Here is a 22,431-nt window from a genome sequence, read left to right as displayed (position 1 = left end):
ATTGCTTACAATATACCAAACATTGAAAAGTTGAAAACTTAAATTTTTAGCCAAATATGCTCAAGTTTCCATGTTCCTGAAGGCTAGATATAATATAAACTTAATCACACTGACTTTTTTCCCCCCTTATAATTTTTTTTTTTCCAGAATAGCTTGGGTTCAGTTATTTTCCTTTGTGTTACATTCCATTTTAGATGAAAGTGTCGGCTGATTTTAAAATCTAATCATACTTTTTATGTGCTTAGGATACAGTGCTACCTCTGGCATTGTGAAATATTTTATTATGGTAGAAATCTTCTAGGAATTTAGAGGAGAAAACATACACACAGGAACCAGCCAGACATGAACAACAGACCATATATAACCAAGATTAAAGCCTCTCTGGGCAGACAATGAAGAATCTAAGAATTCCTGACATGTATCTATTGATGAAATATATAGTATTTAGGGATGGTTAGGGGAATTTGTTCAAGAATATTTCTTGAAGAACAGTTAAAAATTGTACTGTTTGGGGGTGACTGTGTAGCTCAGTCAGTTGGACATCACACTCTTGATTCTACTCAGGTCATGATTTCAGGGTTATGGGACAAAGCCCAGCTGAGTGGGTGGGGGGGTCTGTGCTCAGTGGGGAGTCTACTTTTCCTCTGCAACACCCACCCCCCACACACATACAGGCATGTGCTCTCACTCTCAAAGAAATAAATTAATTAAAAAAAGAAAAAATTGCACTGATGAAAAAAGGAAGGACAAGGAAGTTCATGTGTGAAGAAGGAGTCTGGTAAGACAGTACACATGAGTGTGAATGACTATTATGGGTAATGACTTTGAATTTAGCTTTTTCGGAATAGAATTTACAAGCTGATAAATAGAAAAACTGCTATATAGCTTGGGGAAGTCTTCCAACAATGAGCCCTCTAAGTAAAGATAATGAGAAGAACTCCAAAGTGAACTAAATTAAAGATGACACAATTGATCTCATATCAGGGAAACAACCAGAAGCATAGAATTATCAATTATTAAACTGTTTTTTCTATTTTGTTAGTATTATCAACAAATCAATATTCTACCAGTTTTAAGAAAATATGGTATGCCTCAAGATACTTGAAGAAAGTTTAAAAATTCATCCATTTTACTTAAAAATGTTTGTCTGTAAAACTTCAGTTTGGGAATAAGGGTCGGAAAGAAAAAAAAAATCACGTTAATTTTCCAAAAAGTTGTCAGGAACTTTTCTGAGATTCTAAATAGAAATAACGGAAAGGTGAAAAACATCTAGGATTAAACTAGGGTTATAAGAGGCTATACAGAGAAGCAAGTGTTCCAGATAACATGGTAGTTAATATTACTGTTATCCAGACTTAAGTTCCTTGAACTTTTCCATAGTTTGGTCCCCTCATCAGATAACTGGAGGAAGGAATATTTGTTCTTCTCAATACTTAACATTGTTGGAAGACCACAAGGAAATGATGACTGTGACAGGAAAATAGGAAACATAGCATTCCATAGTTCTGTAAGGTATAGCATGAGTCCTGAATCAGGATCATGTTTACAAAACAAATGTGGCCAAGAGAGCGTCTGATAACAGAGTGGAGATTTGCCTGCTGTGTCATAATAACACATAAAAGTTAAGCCTTTCATCCTCCCCATACATACTCCACATAGAGTTACTTTTACTGTTACACAGGCCATAAATTCATGCTTAATTCTTACAGCAGATTTGGAAGCAGAAATTTCTCGGAAGGACATGCACAGACCTCATGCTTGCTTCACATTTATTTGAGACTCAACCATACTTCAGGATTGTATTTCTGTACACAAAAATGTCAGTTCTCTATAAATAGATATGCATCAGAGGATCCCGTGTCTTCAGCTTATGCGCAACCGGGAGTGTTCCCCATGGTGATAATGTAACTAAATCCTAGCAACCTTTCTCAAAGTTGGTTTGTATTATGGTCAGTATGGGAAGAATCAATATTTGATGTTTGTAGTTTTAATAGAGCAATAAATGACTTGTATAGATTGCTTTTATAAAAGAGCCCTGCTGCCATTTATTAGAGAAGAAGGAAGTGGCGATCTTTTTCACATAGTCAAGTTTTTTTCTACATAGACAAAGAGATCCTATCTTAAAATGATACGATCTCTTTGGGGAAGAAATTTATCGTTTATCTATTTCTAGGCTTTAAAAGATAAGGAACTGCCTTGGGTAAACTGTCTCTTTTGGGAGGCACCATATTTTAAGGAAGAAATTTAGAACTCTATTCTCCTATCACATAGGTTTCCCAGAAGTTGCAGATCTGGGCTTCTCTGATGCAGGAGATGCCAACATACCCCATCTAATAAGATTTGGTGAGAGAAATTAATAGTAAAGAATATGGACTCCAGAATGAAAGACCTGGGTTCAAATCCAGTACCCTTGCTCAGGCTAGGTGGTTGGGGTCAAGCTACTTATTAATATCTTTGAGTTTAGGTTTTCTTGTCTTAAAAATGGGGTTAATGCTAATACTTACCCCCATGAGTTTGTTGTGAAGATTCATAATAAATAGCTTCTGGCACAAAGGAAGTGCTCAATAAATATTAAGTAATTTTTTTTTATTTTACAGTGTACTAGACATTAGAAGAATTGACTGAGTAAACAGTGAAAACTTCCATAGAACTGACAGTCTTGGGTTGCAGGACACAAGGAGTCAGAAGAGGGATTCAGGGGGCACCCGGGTGGCTCAGTGGGTTAAGCCGCTGCCTTCAGCTCAGGTCATGATCTCAGGGTCCTGGGATCGATTCCCACATTGGGCTCTCTGCTCAGCAGGGAGCCTGTTTCCCTCTCTCTCTCTGCCTGCCTCTCTGCTACTTGTGATCTCTCTCTGTCAAATAAATTAAAAAAAAAAAAAGAGGGATTTAGATGAGGTGAGAGAGGTTGCTGGGGTGAAACCATATTGGATCTTAAAGGCCTTGGGAAGATTTTGATCTTTTATTCTAAGAACAAGAATGGAATTGATGAGTGAAGCATTTTGTACTCTGTCAGTTACATGAAGAGTGAATTAAAGGGGATGAATGTGGGTATTGGGAGCCCAGTTGGGAGAATATCCTACAGTATAAAAGACAATGGTTAACAGCTCGAGTTAGAACAACGGTAATGGGGAGGGATTCAAGAGCTGTATGGAAGGCCGAATCAGCAGCATTGGATGTATTGGAGATGGGGCAGGAGGAGGATGGAGGCACCAGCCGTGACTCCTGTATTTCTAATTTGCATGGCTGGATGTTTCTGGCGTTGTTCACTAAGATCGTTAATACTAGACTAGAATTAGATCTGTCACGTGTGTGAGTGTGTTGGCAGATGAATATTACGTGCTTGTACCCACTGTGGGGTCTGAGGTAATTCACTCTATATAGACATGTCCAGTGGCTTATTTATCCCCAGACAGACAGTCATAATCTTTTTCTTCACTTTCATTTCTCTTTTAATTTCTTGAATTCCTAGCTAGATAATTTCATACCCAACTTTGATGAATGGCCTCATCACAGACTTTTTCTCTTCTTTATTTATTTCTCCTGAATATTTTTCTTCCTTTTTCCACATACATAGTCAGCCACTTTTCAGGAACATCAGTGAGTCTGAAGATTTTGGGATCATCTGTTTGTTCTGCTCCCACCTTACTTAGCTCCTCTAAACCCACATTTTGATTTTTCTTAAGGCACTCAAAATAATTACCCCAATTAACAGATCAGGCTGTGCTAAGGCACTTTTCTCTGAGTAATGTATATGCATGTCAAGAAATTTTGTTCCCCTTCTCTCCTGACTCTTGCAAAAAGAACCCAAGATAAAATATCTTTCCTAACAGCAGCAACAATAAAAATTCCAGTAACAATGAACCTGGGTACACATCTGACCTTGACAATACTGAAATTAATATTCACTTTGCGATTCCACTGACATTTATCACTGAGAAGCACCTTTAATGCCCTTACACGTGCATGCATGCAAGGGGAAGATTGATAATCGCACAGGGCAGAAAACCTAGTTGTCCTCTATCTCCAAGAAGCATCTAAAAGGCTCCCGGTCTGCTGACTGAACCACCCCGAGGATTAAGTTTATTTTATTTTCAGTATTCAAAAGATAAGAAGTTTATTAACCACATGGAAGACTTAGGCTTGCTCCGAGACAGCAGCAGGAAGACAAATAGACTTCAGCAGTAAATCATCTCACAGAAGTTGGACGACGACTGTAAGTAAAACTGAACACAGGAACACAGTGCACTGCCCTGGATCATCAAATGCATCCTTTCTCTCCCCAAGCCCACTTCCTTTGCTTTGCTTTTCATTGGTCCCATACAGTGTCAGGCTAATAGGAAAACAATGCCTTTGACTCAAACATTCAAAGGCTATCGATTATGATGATATCCATTAATGTGGAGTCAAATAAGGAAAATAGTGGTTAACCATGAATGCTATTTAGGCAAGACTTTAAGAAATATTTCTTCGAGGATGGTTAAATTTAACCACTGTATTTCAGTAACTCATAAACTCAATTGAATATCAGATTGGCCATTTTCTTGACGTTCTCCTACTTGGAGGTGAGACAGAAGAGTATATACATTTAAGTCATCACCATTCTGTATAAATATAATGTGATCCAGGAATTCTCCAGTAATTAAACTTTCTAGTCACCACATTCAAAAAGTAAAAATTAAATAATCATATATGTTTAACCCAATATGTCTAAAATATTATCACTCCAAACTATAATCAATATAAGATTTGCTAATGTGATATTTTATACTTTTTCCATACTAAGTCTTTAACAAATTATGTTTATTTTCACATTTACATCTCAGTTTTGGCAAGCCATACTTCAAGTGCTCAACAGCCACTTATGGCTAGTAGCTACCACATTGAACATGGCAAATGGAGGCAGTGCGACTAGGCTAATTCAAGAACTCATGGATTGAAATGGGGAGAATTTCAATATTTCCAAAGAGAGTGGCAAAATTACACTAAATTATAAAAGGATATAGAACAAAACACATTCAAGGAGTGCCTGGGTGGCTCAGTGGGTTAAAGCCTCTGCCTTCGGCTCAGGTCATGATCCCAGGGTCCTGGAATCAAGCCCCGCATTGGGCTCTCTGCTCGGCAGGGATTACTTCCTCCTCTCTCTCTGCCTGCCTTTCTGCCTACTTGTGATCTCTGTCTGTCAAATAAATAAATAAAATGTTTAAAAAAAAATTTGAGGTGGTAAAATTAATCAAGCTGTTGGTATAATCTAAAATAAGTCAGTGATATATTAAATCTATGATTACATTTTTATTTGTGGTTAAATATATTAAATGATGAAACATAACACCAGAAGTAGCAATAAGTTATTTCTGGGAGTCTTAAGTATTTTTTTGTGAAGCTTGCATGAAATACAAACCAACTAGCCCCACTGAAGGATGGAAGTAATAATTATTATTTTTTATTTCCTTGCAAGGTTATGGGACAAGATTTTGAATCAAAGCAGCAGACTGAGGGTTAAGATCAAGTATGTGATTTATAACACAAAGTAGAAATTATATACTTAGCATGTTCCTCAGCAGTAGTTAGTATAAATCATTCATATAAGTCAGTATCATTGGGATTTTAAAAAAAACCCAAAAAACAAAAACATTATCCTAGCATAGCTATGTTTTTTGAAGTAATAGGAATTTTAACTCATTAATATTTTAAAATGCAGTTAACTTTCAATTAATTATTTTTCTATTGCTTTGAAATAATCATTGCCAATCTTAGTTTGTGCACGCACGCACACACACATACACATGCACTCGCATGTTAGCCTTGTGGCAAGAATGTTATACTAGGTTCAAATCCTAGTACGATAGTGTTAATTCTGACACATTTAACTTCATGATTTCTCTCATGGGAGTTGGGCTGGGCCAGAATTCTTGCTCACAGAATATTTCACAGGTACAGAGGATTGCTATGGGTCGAATTTGTAAGATTTTAAGGTGATGACACACAATTACTGCTGTAGGTTGCAGCTGTTAAAATCACAGTCAACACGTGGCCTTTGCTGTTCAGGAGGAAATGCTCGTGGGATTTTTATCAACTGAAGATCAAACCAGGGGACTCTGAGCATGCAGTCGGTAACCGTTCTCACTGGCAACTTCTGCAAACTCCAGTATTCAGATGATTCCTTTCACTTAGTTAGTTAGGGCCACCTGGGTGGTTTGCAGTCCTTAATATTCAGAAAACACTATGTCTTACAGCCTACAAGGCAGGATTAGAATTCTGGAGAAAGGAAGAAGGTAGGAGCATAATCACATATGATTTTAAGGAAATGAAGGATGTTTCTTAGTACTTCTCTGCTTGAGAGATAATGATTGAGATTATTTTTTAAATGAAAAAGTAGTTTCTTCATTAATTAGAAATATATATATATATATATATATATATATATATATATATATATATGTACAGCCTCAAGTCTCTGGATTCCAAAGTTTAAAATATATATATTTTATTTTTTTTTAGATTTTATTTATTTATTTGACAGACAAAGATCACAAGTAGGCAGAGAAGAAGGCAGAGAGAGAGAGGGGAGGATGCAGGCTCCCTGCTGAGCAGAAAGCCTGATGCCGTTCGATCCCAGGACCCTGGGATCAGGACCTGAATTGAAGGCAGAGGCTTTAACCCACTGAGCCACCCAGGCACCCCTAAAATATATATATTTTAGACTTTGCTCAGTCTTCACTCAGATTACTTGGAATTTCATTTACAATCTGTGTGATTTGTAGGACAGTGTCCATGTACTGGATTGGATACTATCCCCTCCAGAATTCATGTGTACCCAGAAAGGCCTTTGCAGATACAATTAGTCAAATTAATTGAAGTCATACTGTGTTGGGGTGGGCTCTAAATCCAATATCATGGGTGTTCTTATAAAAAGAGGCAAAGAGACATGAGACATGATGGGAGGACTGCTAAAAACCGCTAGCAACTAGGAAGGATTTTTCTCTAAAACTTACAGAGGGAGCATGGTTCTGCTAACACCTTTATTTCAGATTTCTAGTCTCCAGAACTGTCATAGAAAAAATTTCTGTTGGGGTGCCTGGGTGGCTCAGTGGGTTAAAGCCTCTGCCTTTCGCTCAGGTCATGATCCCAGGGTCCTGGGATCGAGCCCCGCATTGGGCTCTCTGCTTGGCAGGGAGCCTCCTTCCTCCTCTCTCTCTCTCTGCCTGCCTCTCTCCCTACTTGTGATCTCTATCTGTCAAATAAATAAATAAAATCTTTAAAAAAAAAAAAAAGAAAAAATTTCTGTTGTTTTAAACAATCTAGTTTGTGGCACTTCATCACTGGAGGCCTAAGAAAGTAATACAGCCAATATGACCCCCATTTAATAAGAAGAAACTGAGAATCAGAAAAAGTAAATGAAGGGATGCCTGGGTAGCTCAGGTGGTGAAATAGCTGACTCTGGTCTCAGCTTAGGTCTTGATCTCAGGGTCATGAGTTCAAGCCCCATACTCGGCTCCTTGCTGAGCATGAAGCCTACTTAAAATAAATAAATAAACAAAGTAAGTGATTTTCTCAAACATACACGGCAGGATATAGAGAACATGCCAATCTTGAACCCATGCCTTTTGCTTATTGGTTTAGCATTGTATCCATTTTCAGAAAATAAAAACATAAACAAAAGGGAACACACAATTTTTGCCAGCAGAGTTGTTTAACATAAACCCAGAATCAGGAATCTAGACACAGGCCTGCTGATGCCACCAGTGCTCTGACCAACCCTGGGACTGGCCTCAAGTCTTTGGATTCCAAAGTTTACCTTTGCAAAATCCCACCATTGGGATCAACAAGATCAACCTTACTGTATGGTTTCAACATTGTATTTCAGATCATCTGGATAAAGGTTTTAGGCTCTGGGTGCTCTGAGGTAATGAGGGATATAAGACCCTGCCAGACCAAGAAAAGGATGAAGAAAAGGGATATTGAAAGACAAAAGGCAAAGTCCTCAACTCTGTGGTCTCCACTCGGGCCTAAACCCAGCGTCTGCTGGTAAAATTCCAATGCAGTCCCAGAGCGATAATGTGATTCACATTAGAATCCAATCTCCTGTTTAGTGAACGCAGGCAAGGCACATGTCAGAAAACAAGCTGGTTCTGGGATAACATTTATTTTGGCACTAACTTGCCCCTTTTGGATCAGTTGCCCAGAAAATCTTGGCAGCTAACAGACTGGGCTGCAGATCAGAGGCTCCTTTTAGGCACTTCTTGCTGGTAGCGGTCACATCAAATCCTACTTCACTGGTCTGCAGGGAGGCTATCTAAGAAGGAAGCTTCTCTGTGATGGACAAATTTATGAATGTCTGCTGTGCATGGCAGTGCGCACATCCCTGCAGTGCATTCATTAGGGACATTTGGGCACAGATGTTTTACAGTTTATAGCATGGGGAATTCTTCCATGTTTTTCCAACAATTGTTCAGCTTTATCACTATTAGAAGCTAAATACCGCATTGCATTTGGCCATTGGCCTCGCAGTATTTTATATTATATATATATATATATATATATATATATATGTTCTAAATACTAGACACCTTCCTCAAATGCAGTCTAATTAGAAAATATAACCTGCGTGCATTTAATATTCAAACCTAATATGTCAAAAAATAATTCTTGATTTGTCCCATATGCCCTCCAAGCCTCCTTCCTCAGCTTCTAATCCCAACAAATGGCCCTTTGATTCACTGAGCTTCTGAGGGCAAGAACCTAAGAGGAAAACTGACTCCTGTCTTTTCTCCCATCCTATACCCTATAGCAAGACTTGTGCCTACTTTCCAAAGGTGTCCTGGATCTAAAACCAAAACTTGAGCTACCAGCATCTCTCGACAGAACTACTACATTAGCCTTCTCTCTGCTCTCATTCCCACTGAAAAAGGAACATTAGATTATGCTACTCTCTCCTGCACAGATGCCTCTGCACTGAGGATTAAATCAACCCTCCTTACTGCGGCTTTCAAGGCTTTTCCTGGCTGAGCCCTGCCACCTGTCAAACCATCTCCCATTCAGCATGGTTGGTGGTCTTCTCCTGCTTCCTCTCCAGGGCCATAGTACTTGCTATTGTCTCTATCTGAAATGTCTCCACCCAAAATCTTTGCTGGCACCCCTCCAAATCATTCAGATGTCCCGTTAAATGCTATTTCTCTAGAAAGGCTTTCCTGACTTTCCTTTCTAGAATCAGCTCTATCCTCCTCATTCTCTACCCTCATAAGCTTTTTTTATTCTTTTGCATATTTGATTTTTGCTTGTTTATTGTATCTCCTGATCACTAAAAAAAATACCTCATCAAGGTAAGTATTTTGTCTTTCATTTTTACTGCTGAATTCCTAGTACTAGGAAATACAGGGTAGCTCATTGGGGCACACAATGAATATTTGTTGAATGAACGAACGAATGAATGAATGAATGGCATGATAGAATTCCAACAAATTTGGAGTGAAAATGAGGTTATGCAGGCTGAGACTGATCGATATGGTAACTTAGGTCAACAGGCTCTTTGCTCTTAGAAACCTTAAGTAGGGGCGCCTGGGTGGCTCAGTGGGTTAAAGCCTCTGCCTTCGGCTCAGGTCATGATCTCAGGGTCCTGGGATCGAGTCCCGCATCAGGCTCTCTGCTCAGCAGGGAGCCTTCTTCTTCTTCTCTCTCTCTCTCTCTGCCTGCCTCTCTGCCTACTTATAAAAAAAATAAATAAAATATTAAAAAAAGAAACCTTAAGTAAAGTCTTAAAAAAATAATAGAAGAGACTTATGAAACAGCCTAAAGAAAAAAGGAGATCATTTCAAACACACATGAAAAACACAGAGATAGAAATGGACAAACTATGGGCAGTGTTAAGGAACATGATTGCATGAGGAATAATCAGAATCCAGCAATGGAGGGATGCATGATTATAAGAGCTACCATTAATGAGGACTGGCAAAGTACCAGAGATCAGGCTAAATATTTTATACTAATCATCTCACTCAGTCTTCTGAATAACCTTTTGATGATGTATTGTGATCCATTCTACAGATTTTCTTTTAAGCTTTACAGCATTGCTGCAAGATGTCTCTCTTTTGCCTCTGAGGAAATGGTAGTTTTATAGACTCTGTTAGCTCGTAAGTGAAAAAGCCAGAATTCAAAACCAGTCTGACTTCGGAATTACTGTTCTTAACCACCTTTCACTCTCCTTCCATTTGGAAGACCTGGAACACCAATTACAGATTTAAATAAGGTGGTAACTAACAAGTTACTTGCATTAACCTTGGGCTCAGAGTTCCACTGTTTGATAAAAACTCTATGATTATTTCCTCCTGAACGTGAAGGGGCAACGTCTTGAGTCTGATTTTAACAGCTACAATCTAACACAGTAATTGTGTATCATCACCTTAAAATCTTTCGATTTCGACCCATGGCAATCCCCTGTACCTATCAAATATCCTGTAGCCAGAAATTCTGGCTCAACTCAACTCTTACATTGGATATGATTTGGGGCATCCCAAGGTAGGAAAATTGGGCAGAGACAAAAAAGAGTTTTCATAGAATAGTGACCAGTTATGGGTTTCTTTTCCTTAGGTATCTTCCTACAAACTAGAAATAATATCTTTATTAAAACAATATAATAATGCAGGAACATTGGAGTTAGAGAACAATAGTCACATTATGTCCTTTTGTGTAGCATGTAAGATTTATTGTATATTACAACAAGCAGAATATAAGTCACAGCAAAAAAAATCCATGAGTGAGGTGATTTAATTTGGGTTGAGTATCATATCAGGTTTGTCAATAATAAATTTCTTGATGTGATCCTTTCTAAAATACATTAATATTGCACACTAAAACACAACATATATATGTGTGTGTATAACATAATATGTATTAAATAGCATTATCTCTTATAGGTTGTAACATATAATGTCATAGGTTTTGTGTTATAATAATATAACATATATAGGCATTAAATTCTATAGTACTTGTACACTAATATCTTGTAATTGTAACTTCAGATTTAAAAAAAGAAGAAATAATTTGATCCCACAGTATGATTTAGAATAATGTATCTTACAGATACATTTTCATCAAAAGTTTCATCCCTAATTTTTTGGATATTAGTCTACCCATCTTATTTTACTTTCTATCTTCAATGCCTTACAGAGGCCTGGGCACATAGTTGGTGCTCAAAAATGCTTTTATATATAGAATAGATTTAAAGAGCCTCTCAAGATGAGAAAAGGTACAAATACAGATGTGTAAAAACAGCATACTCTCTTTCTGTCTTTGTTTTTCACTAGCCACATTCACCAGCTCTTCATAGAATCAGGTATAATTGAAGGAATTCCATAAAAACACTTAGCTCAGCTGTTCCACCCTTGGAGTAAAGTTTTATTTGGCTGCCCCAGCATGACGACAATATCCCTAAAGATGCTCAAACTCCAGTTTGCTCTAATACAGTTTAGCAAGGAACCTACTTTCATTTTTACTAGTGTGTACAACCAGACTAGGCAATTAAACCCAAAATCAGTCTATCTTAGGGGGACCCTATTTATTCCAAACTGGATACCCACTCTTCTCAAAAACGTCTCATTATTATTATATTTAATTATTCTATTTCCATGTCCTCTTTCTTTGTACTCTCTAATATCTCTCTATATTATAGTATTATATCTATCGATATCTATCAACTATATATATATATATAGTACCTACTATATATATAGTATTATTATCTATCTATATATATACACACATATAAACAGATTATATAGACAGGTAATATTTACATAACACAGATATTATAATTTATATAATTTCTACCAAGCAGATAGCCTCTCTAGATGTTTGGTTGTACCAGTGGAAGAGTCTTGAATTATGCTTTGCGCTCAGAGTAAAAGAAAACAGTGAGCCAACAGACTCTTTTGGGTGAATGGAATTATACTGCCCTACTCAAGCAATAGGTAATCTTTGTTCTTCATCTTTAAATGTGTTTTGAAAGACACTTACATGTCTTTAACCTGAGAAAATATTTAGAGAACTTTAAGTAACTAACCAGAGAATATGTTCAGTTCTAGATTCTGTGGGCTTTTAAAAAAAAATCTTTTATATTTAATTTCTCAACATTCAAAGAGGATTAATCGTTAATGTTTTTAATGCTCTGTTTAAAGTATTTGCCACTAGACTACTAGTCCTTAAAAGCCATAATAATAATGTCTGACTTGCTTTTGTAGCCTCGTGTACTAGATTAGTGTCTAGATTAATGGTGTCCTTTGCAACAGAACTGTTTGCAATAATAGAAATGTTCTCTGTGCCATCCCACATGGTAGCAAATAGCATATATAGACCATTGAAGTGTGGCTAATGCGGCCTAGGAATTGAAATTTTAGTTTTCAACTTTATTTAAGTGCTTAACAGTTAAAATACAGCTAATGTGCCAGGATTTTAAATTTTGTTTTACTTCAGTGCACCTAACTTTAAATAAACACATGTGACTAATAGTTACTATATTGGACAGTGAAGGTCTAGAACTTAGCACAAAAGAATCATTTTTGATTGAATGAATACATGCATGAATGAACTACAGAGTTACTTGCATTTGCTTTGAATTCTTCTAGTGTGATTAAACAACCCATGCTCCCAAGGTTCCCTCTAATTCTTCCACTACTATATTTCATTATAAAAGACATAATACCTCACCTAATTGACCATTAAATCCAAATGGATTACTTAAGTCTTCTGTTGCTGAGGATGCCAAACCATAAGCCTTTAAATGTCTCTCGTCTTGTATTTGTACACCTAAAATCCTGTTTTGCAATAAGAGACCTTTTAAACTGACTTAGCATCTGTGTGCTACCAAGAAACGATGGAATGCCAGCACTTACCATTATTTCTTTCTATGAGTAACCTACGATGATGCACATGACCATGCGACTGGATCATTTTTCACTGGATCATGGTCGACTTTCCTTCCACAGTCATCCCAAATAGTCACTCAAATCACCACACAGTGCACTTAGTAATCAAAACCCAGCTCATAATGATAAAAATAAATGAGCTAGACAGAACTATGATTTACTTAATTTATAGAAACAGGATGAAATAAATATAACTGATATTTACTATCTTGGCCATACATTATATAGGGATCAGATTCTCCCAGCAAATTTGAAGCCACCAGCTATTCATAAAATGGCAATGTTGTGATACATTTTATGGGATAATAAGAGTATTTTCTGATCTTAAGACCTCAACATTTAGTTAGGGATGAAAAGATGTATATTGGGCAAAATTGGAGTCTATCATAGCCTGGTAAATTACAGGCAGAGGATAATTAGGGGAAAAGTAATAAAATATACAATGGCTGACTGTATAGCAATCAAGCCAGTTCCAAACTATCAATAAGGTATTACATTAGCCTTATTACCTACTGAGTGTTCCACTTCATTTGCAAGTGCAAGGAAATGGGGATTATGTTTCCATTTGATCCTGTTAGGGGCAGGGAGTTTCTCTCTATCTACTAGATGCCATGTAAGACTCAGAAGTCTCCTATATGTTATCACATTTCTTCTTCACAACCTGGAAAGAGGAGGAATAAATCGTATCTCCAGTTTATAGTTGGAGAAACAAAGGTCTCAAGGATTATGAAACTTGACCTAGGATGCAGGTAGTAATGTTTGGGCAGACAATACTCAGAGACCTATCCATTGTCTCCATAACAACCATACAAATAGCGCCCTATAAGAATGAATGAATGAAAAAATGATTGAATGAATGAATGAGAATATATATATACATACATATATATAGAGAGAGTTTTTTTGATTGATTTATTTCACTTAGCATAATCCCCTCCAGTCCATTTCCTTTAGAGAATTTTTGATGAGTTTTTAAACTGTCAGTCTACATATAACAGAGAATATACCATTTTTTTAGAAATATGTATTTTGATTTAATTTGTTTTTATTCAACTTTGTTGATTACAAATACTGTGTGTGTGTGTGTGTGTGTGTGTGTGTGTGTGTGTGTGTCTGTATCTCCAAGGAAGGAGGGAAAAAGCAAATATGCCTATTCCTCTATATGCTATTTTCTAAAGTGACTCAACTTGGGGGGGTAGCTTTCACTCATCTTTTCAGTGTAAATATAACAGACTAAGAACATTACTTATAACTCAAATATAAAAGGGCTTTGTGGATAATTGGGTTGTGGTCTAGCAAATAGGCTTCCCATTCTAACTGAAACCTCCAGCCTGTATGTGGTCCATTTTAACACCCTTCATGATTAAACTGACTTAACAGCATCTTAAAAGACCCCAAATAATAATTCAAAAACTCTCCACATGTGGTATGAAAAGATTAGACAAGTCTTAAGCAGGCAGGGGCTTAAATCGGACTGATAATACAGTGGAGAAATTATACACCATAAAGGCAGGGGAAAGAAGCAAGGGCTGAGCAAAAGGAAGATATAATCAGGGGACATAAACCTTCCTATAACTCAAGCTTTTCTATTCTGCGTGATTATTTCATAAACTGTATCTTGGGCTGTTGATCTCTTTAAATGATTACTAAAAAATGTATGCACTTTTAGAAACAGTTGCTGGCTGATTTATATTTCAGACATATTTTCCATTAGTGTTTATTCCTTGAGAATATGGTTTTTATAATAGAGTTGATATTTTCAAATATTATGGAAAACTTGAAATTCAATTTGTATAAAAGCTATGTAATTTTAGTGTACAATTACTCCATCATATTTGGAAAAACACTGATAAAAGGAGCAACCGAACACACATCCAGATGAGACACATTTTCAAAAGATAAGATCATTTTGTCAGGGAAAGAAATAAAGATAGAAATGTCCCCTCCCCCAAACCTTGCCCTCTAAATTCTGAAATTCCACCCAAATAATAAAATCAGCCTTTGAACTTCCTCTCAAAACAAAGAAGGGGGGAGGGGAAAGGGGAGAGAAGGGAGAAAAGTGAAGGGAAGGGGAAGAGAGGAGGGGAGGGGAGAGAAACGAAGCACAGGATCTCTAGGATGTTCCATCTTCCTCAGCAACTGGTGTACTACTGAACAGACTTGAAGAAGATGAAGTGTTCCTTATCCTAGACATATTTTTAAATTGCCAAAATGGCATTTTGTGTTAACAACAGAAGATAAAGTACACATGCAGTACCTATTAGTCATGATAACATAATTTATTTATCCTAATGTCTGTAGTAAAGACAGCAGGTAAGCTACACAGTATTCTTTTTTTTTTTTTTCATTTTATTTATTTTTTCAGTGTAACAGTATTCATTCTTTTTGCACAACACCCAGTGCTCCATGCAAAACGTGCCCTCCCCATTACCCACCACCTGTTCCCCCAACCTCCCACCCCTGACCCTTCAAAACCCTCAGGTTGCCCCAACCTCCCACCCCTGACCCTTCAAAACCCTCAGGTTGTTTTTCAGAGTACATAGTCTCTTATATTCTTAATCTAAATGATTTGAAGGAGTTGGCTAACTGTTTTGCACATCTAAAGGATATTCTGAATGTACTGTTTATCTAGGCTGATTTGTTTCTATGTACCTATCCACCGAGTAGGAGGTGAATTTTTCCAAGGTAATTCTCAGCAAAACAGATTCAGGTCACCATCCAAGTAAACAATGGCTGGCAAAGGAAAGAATTCTTACTCCATACAGTGGTAAGACCAGAATTGATTTAATAAAACAGTGCTGTTACTAAAGGCCAAAGTACAGTTAGAATCCTAAGGCCATTATCACCACTGTTAATGAAAAAAATTCAAAGTTCTTTCATGTTACTAAAGCAGAAAGATTCTACGTTTCATTTTCTGGGGGAAATATAACTTATATGAGACAGTAGTACTAACAAGCAATGTGCTTTATTCAGTCAATCGTTTAGTTTTAACATCATTTATGCTAACTTCTAAACAAAATAAATGCTTACAGAGACAAGCACCCCATGAGGTCCTCTGCACAAACTCTCAGACTACCTTCTGAATGGAAGACATACAAAGGTCTGAGACAGCTGTCTTTGAAATACACATATTTGAGGAGGCAGACACAATGTGATTTGGGCATACAAAAATAACTAGACACTATGCCTCAGCTATTACAGGTAATGGGGCCACATGTAAATCCATGATTGAGATAGTAATGTTTCACTTAACAACTTGTTACGAGTTCCCTTACTCTAGTTGCTTTATTATTACACATTTATAATATTTGCTTCCTCAAGAAGCTTCTGAGATCCCTAAGTGCTGTTATTTCATTACACACATATGCTTTTCTAATGTGCCTCAGATGTCAGGGAACAGTACTGGGAACAAAGCAGATGTTTATTAAACATACTTATAAATTGAATTATGGCATTTTTAAAACAAGTTAAGGCCACACGTGTGATGCCAATAATTACTGTCTGATTTTATTAATGATACGAAATATGGCAGAGAATGTTATATAATGAGTAATAGTTTCATGAAATGAGGCATTATTATTAGTTGGTATCCTTTCTTTCCTGTGGCTTGGAAAAGTTGGCATAAAAGAAAGTGATTTTAAAAAAGAAAAATCCTCTGGGAATTGACTATTTAAGCTAGAGACAGAAACAATGGAATTGATAGAAGAAAAAAATAATGCTGCTCGGTCTTAGAAAACAAGGCTGACAACTTAGGGTTTTTACAGAATGTAATGTAATCATGTCTAGTCAGCCTTGAAATGTAAACTAAAACAACTCTATGGATAACATTAAGATTAGGAAGTGAAGAATTCAGATAATTCATAGAAATTTTGAAAATGAACATACTCTTAAAGTTTAAGTTCTACCACTAGAAAATTGGATGAAGTTTTCCAGTAGAGAACCTTTTCCTTTTTTGTACTTAAGTTCAGTTAGCCAACATATTGTACATCACTAGTTTTGATATAATGTTCAATAATTCATCAGTTATGCATAACATGCAAGGCTCATCTCATTCATGCCCTCCTTAATGTCCACCACCCGGTTACTCCATCCCCCCATTCGACTCTCTTTCCACAACCCTCAGTTTGTTTCCGAGTCCAGAGTCTCTTATGGGTTGTTTCCCTCACTGATTTCTTCCCATTCAGTTTCCCTCCCTTACCCTATTGGCCTCTGCACTATTACTTATATTCCACATATGAGTGAAACCATATGATAATTGTCTTTCTCTGATTGCCTTATTTCACTTAGCATAATCCCCTCCAGTCTATCCCCTTTTGAGAATTTTTGATGAGTTTTTTAAATATCAGTCTACATACAACATGGCATATACCATTCTTTTAGAAATACATATTTTGATTTAATTTGTCTTTACTCAACTTTGTTGATTACAAATACCAAATATTCATAAAAAGTTATTGATTCTATATATGATCTATTAAGAGTAAGTCAATGAAGAAACTGCTGAGTAAAACATAGATATTATAAAGTGGAAATTGGCATTATTTTTAGTGATTTAAATGCAAATATTTAAAAACATTCTCAAGAACAGAAACTTGGAAGTAGAACCAGCCTCATTCATGAGTGTAACAACCAGTGATGTTGTGCAAAGTCCTGAAAGGAAAGGGGTTTAATACCCTGTTGTAGCTTCTGGATCTTGCACAGGAGCCTGTATTTCCTATTATTATCTGAAACCTGTACGTAACTATGCCTTTAAAAATGCTATCTGAGGTTTTATTTCTGTGAGGCAAGTATTTCTAAGATTTGTACAGCTTAGGTATCTCCCCCACACCTAATAAATATTTTATTATAATTCTTTGTCATCTTTTCTTTGCAGCTTTGGCTAAGTGGAAAAAAATGTAGATTTTGCAAAATACAGAACATGATACCAGTACCCAGACTACCGATCAGAGGGAAACTGTTCTCTCTACTTCAACATGATGATCTAAAACATCCAAGAAGTAGGGGCACCAGGTGGCTCCATTGGTTAAGTGTCTCGCTTCAGCTCAGGTCATGATCTCAGGGTCCTGGGATCAAGCCCTGTATATGCTCAGGGGGGAGTCTGCTTCTCCTTCTCCCTCTGCTCCTTCCCCCACCCATGCACACATCCACTCACTCTCTCTCAAATAAATAAAAAAGATCTTTAAAAAATTAAAATACTTAAAAACTGACACAATGCAAAGATTATTTCCTCATATTTACCAATTAAAATATTTCTAATTTCTATTTCACTTCTTCCAAAAGCATATGAGATGATTCTGAAATGATACATAGTTTTAAATAAAATGAGCAGGAATCTGAGCTGAATAGTATCATTAATAAAAAGAAAAAGGAGTAGATACAGCTAGGTTTTCAAATAATGTAGTTTGTTATAGGTAGTCACTCACTTCATTTACACTTTAGATTGTAATAAAATTTCAACCAAATAATGCTGACAAACTGCTCATCAGTAATCCATCTTTTCAAATAACATTAGAAGATTGTAGAAAAAAAACCCCAAAATTTATAAGATAGATATCCTTCAAATGTATAGCCTTAGAGCTATTCTTTTATAAAAGTAGAAATCACTGAATTATCACATGGTCAAGGAATATTTCTTTGCTTTACTTTGGGATGATATAGCTTAATATAGTGATTTAAGTTGGAAGATAGTGAGATTGGCCAATAGAGATGATCTCTTTTCCTTTCTTGAGTTGAGTTCGGCAGTTGGAATCTCCTTAAGGGCATCCAGGGCACATTTAAGTTCTTTAACAGGTCCCTGTATTTGGAAGTCACATGTGGTTGTTCTCTCACCTTTGGTGTTCTTCATAAACAAACTTGGGAAACCTAAAAAGTCAGTTAAAGGAGGCTGAAACCTGATGCTGATGACAAAGGCCTGACTGGCAGAGTCAGTCAGTCACTTAGGAAGTGAACTTGGAAACTGTATGGATGGATTAGGCCTTCCTCGTTGTTAATTTGCCATGACGGCCTAAATGAGGAGGCCATTTTGTTAAAATGTTATCTTACCTTTAAAAATCCTCAAGTTAAATATGTTCCTTCCAGAACTATTCCTTCTATATTAACCTTAATTTCTTGGACAGGATTCAAGGAGATTGTCAGCAAAAAGAAATACTTTCTACATGTGTCTTTCTATGTTTATACTCACACTCAGGCTGTGTAGCCACTTTGATGGGTTGAGAACTCTCTCCTGGTCCCCACTCATTGTAGGCCACAACTCGGAAGGTGTACATGGCTTCTGGCTTCAGGTTTCCCACGGTAAGCTGAAGGGACCCAGGCTGGGATGTATTCAATGCTCGTTCCCTGGGAATAAAAGTTTCAGGGAAAGATTATTCTAACATCAATGCTTTTAGCCAAACCTTTATTTAATGTGCCAAAGCAGTGAGATGGACCAAGGTTTGCTGACCATTTCATGCTGACACTACTATAAATCAAGGCCTCTGAGGTTTATTGTGAGAAGCAAACTGGAAAGACCCACACATAAATACTGCAGGGTTTTGGGGGAGCTCAAATTTATGCCATTGCCATGAAACTTGCAAACGAAAGTCTTTTCCCTCAACACTTTACAATTCAGAATGCAAAACTCATGACAAAGAGCTATTAAAATAAGAAGAAACATCTGGAATGTAGACAGGAAGATGCATTTTGTAAACATCCGGCTAATGCTAGAAATCAAGGTCTCAATTATTTCACAAATCGGTCTTTGTCAGTATTGCCAACAAATGCATTTATGCATTTTCTCTCATTGTAGGAAAGGAAAAGACAGATGCTAAGTGCTGATGTGCACGGAGCTTGAGCTCCTGTGGTTAAGTTAAGTGCAATTAGTGAAGGAGGGTAGATTCCTTTCTACGTGAGGAGAAACTGCAACACATGTCAACTCGCCTTGTTCTTCAAGCCACATCTACATGTGTCCAATCCATTTTCCAGCCAAAACCTTCCTCAGTTGTTCCAGACAAACGAATTAATGTGCTGATCCTGGTGCAACCTGTAGTGCATATTAAGAGAGGGCAAGCTCTCCCAGTATAGATGCTAACATAGAAGAAACAATAGCTACTAAAGTGTTCTTTAAGGATACACATGATTATAGACACGTGTATCCTCCTTGGTTTCATAGAATTGACTTGGCAGGTGCAGAAGGAACTCCTGAGCTATTCAATTATTTGTTAAGGTTTCTATTTCTAGATGGTATCTCCTGCATCTTAGTGGGATTGGATGCACATTTTAATTTTGCCATTTGGTTTTATTTTGTTCGGGGAGATACTTAAAATGAGAGTTAGTTTTGTGTCAGGGCAAAACAGGTTTCCAAAGAGAAAAATAAAAACAAACTTTTAAGGGCATTGATGGTGAATCTTGGGCACGTATGCAATGTGAATTTGACAGATATGACAGAGACTGGTTGATTCATCCTCAAACCCATTTTTTCTTCTTAACATGCTTGATGGGATTTCCCAGCCCCTATGGGGTCTAGATGAAGCCATGGGACTCGGTCTACCCAATGAGTTTGAGTGACCCCTTGTGTTCTGATTCCAGGCCTGGCCTAGTAACGTGTTTGCTTCTGTGTTCTCCTCCTTCACCTATGAGCTTGAGGTAGGCAAGCATGGCTACTTTGGGAGTCATATATTGATGACAGAGGAGTCAAGGAGAAACCATAAGAGACTCTTAATCTCACAAAGCAAATTGAGGGTTCCTGGGCAGTGTGGGGGGGACAGATAGGGTGTCTGGGTTATGGACATTGGGGAGGGTGTGTGCTATGGTGAGTGCTGTGAATTGTATAAGACTGATGATTCACAGACCTGTCCCCTGAGGCAGATAATACATTGTATGTTAATAAAACTATTTAACTGAAAAAAAAAAAAAAGAATCAAACAGGTTTGAGTCATTATAAATATTAGGGTTTTTTTGTTATGTAGTTAGTGCTGTTTTATCCAGTACTACTGATAATTAAAATATATACCCTGAGTGGTTACCAGAGTCTAGGGGGAGAGAGGAAGAAGCTATTTAGTGGGTACAGATTTTTAATTGGAGAAGATGAAAAAGTTCTGGAGACAGAGAATGGTGATAGTTCTTTGAATGCCCTTGATACCACAGAACTCCGTACTTAAAAATGGTTAAAACTGTAAATATTGTGTGTTATATATATATATATATGTTATATATAATATATAATATATATATATTTACCACAATAAAAACCAACCAAACAAACAAATACCCTGTATGAATCTTAATACAGCCTAAGGTTTAGATAGTCCTTAGGAGTGCTCTTTTAAGTTGCTACAAGGCTAAACTGTGACTTATGGTGGGGGCTGAGGACAGGGCAGAGTCTGGGTGGGATTTAACAATAACTGAAAGTAGGTAGGGGTAAGATATCAGATAATGCTCCCACATACCACATACTACACTGCTCTATTCTATCCACCTAAGATTATTTAGGCCAACAAGTTGCTTTGGGAAAACAAAACAAAACAAAACAAAATAACAAACGCTCATAATCAAGATTGTACGCCTCGTGGATATATAGATTTTTGCACCTTATTTATTTTTCTTTAGCAGAAGAACTTTTAGATACATTGCATCATGCAGCCCTTTTGTAGAGATAGGGTGATTTTATCATCATTTTATAGATGCAAAAGTATAATTTGGAAGACAGAATTTTTTTCCCCAAAAGGACTCATAGTTAGTGGATAGTAGAGTTAAAAACAGAATCTGGGGCTTCAGCTTCTAAACCCAGTATTAATATCACTCAACAATTGTAGAGAAGGAATTATGGGGCTATTTGGGTCATGGGCACTTTGGGTAGAAGACCTGAGTTTCCAAAGGAGTAGAAGGGATGCTAGGCATTCAGAAAACACTGTGAGATGAATCTGTCACCCACTCTGATATCTTTTCTAGCCATCCATGACAACATAGTTGTTATTGAAGGTCAGATACCCAACTTCTTGGGTATCAAAGAGGAAAGACAGCTTTCATAGTTGACTTTATTCATATACTACTGAAGAACTGAGGTAAATGAGCTGTGTTCTGGGACATGCTTACATAATCTCTTGAGCATGCATTCTTCAAAGGAAAAGAGAAAATAATCAAGAAAATTTGGGTAAGCCCATGTAAGAATGTCTAAGATCATATAATGAAAATATCACTCACATATAAAAGTGGATGCTGGATTTTATGATGAGGGACAGAGTTTTAGGTACCCATAATCTCTATCAGCCTCCAAAAAGTACTCCAAATTAATAATAGTCCAGAAAAAAAGTATATTCATTATATGAACAATTGATGCTTCCTCCATATTACATTAAGTGTGAACAAAGCATTTTCTTAAAGATTTCTTATTTATTTATTAGAGAGAGAGAGAGAGAATGAGAGAGAGCAAACATGAAAAGGGGAAGGTCAGAGGAAGAAGTAGACCCCCTGGTGAGCAGGGAGCCCGGTGTGGGACCGAATCTCCGGACGCCAGGATCATGACCTGAGCTGAAGG

The 22,431-nt window shown here is 36.9% G+C and overlaps 1 protein-coding gene across 1 annotated transcript in view; it reads right to left on the bottom strand.

The window, feature by feature from the left end:
• DCC (DCC netrin 1 receptor) overlaps positions 1 to 22,431 on the bottom strand; it is a 1,182,017-nt gene that overhangs the window by 321,945 nt on the left and 837,641 nt on the right. Inside the window, exon 9 of the mRNA XM_046024141.1 lies at positions 19,102 to 19,256. Coding sequence (XP_045880097.1) covers positions 19,102 to 19,256 — 155 coding nt within the window. The remainder of the gene's footprint in view (positions 1 to 19,101; positions 19,257 to 22,431) is intronic.

Source organism: Meles meles, chromosome 12, assembly GCF_922984935.1.
Source record: "Meles meles chromosome 12, mMelMel3.1 paternal haplotype, whole genome shotgun sequence".
NCBI lineage: Eukaryota > Metazoa > Chordata > Mammalia > Carnivora > Mustelidae > Meles > Meles meles.
This window is presented reverse-complemented; position numbering and strand designations above follow the sequence as displayed.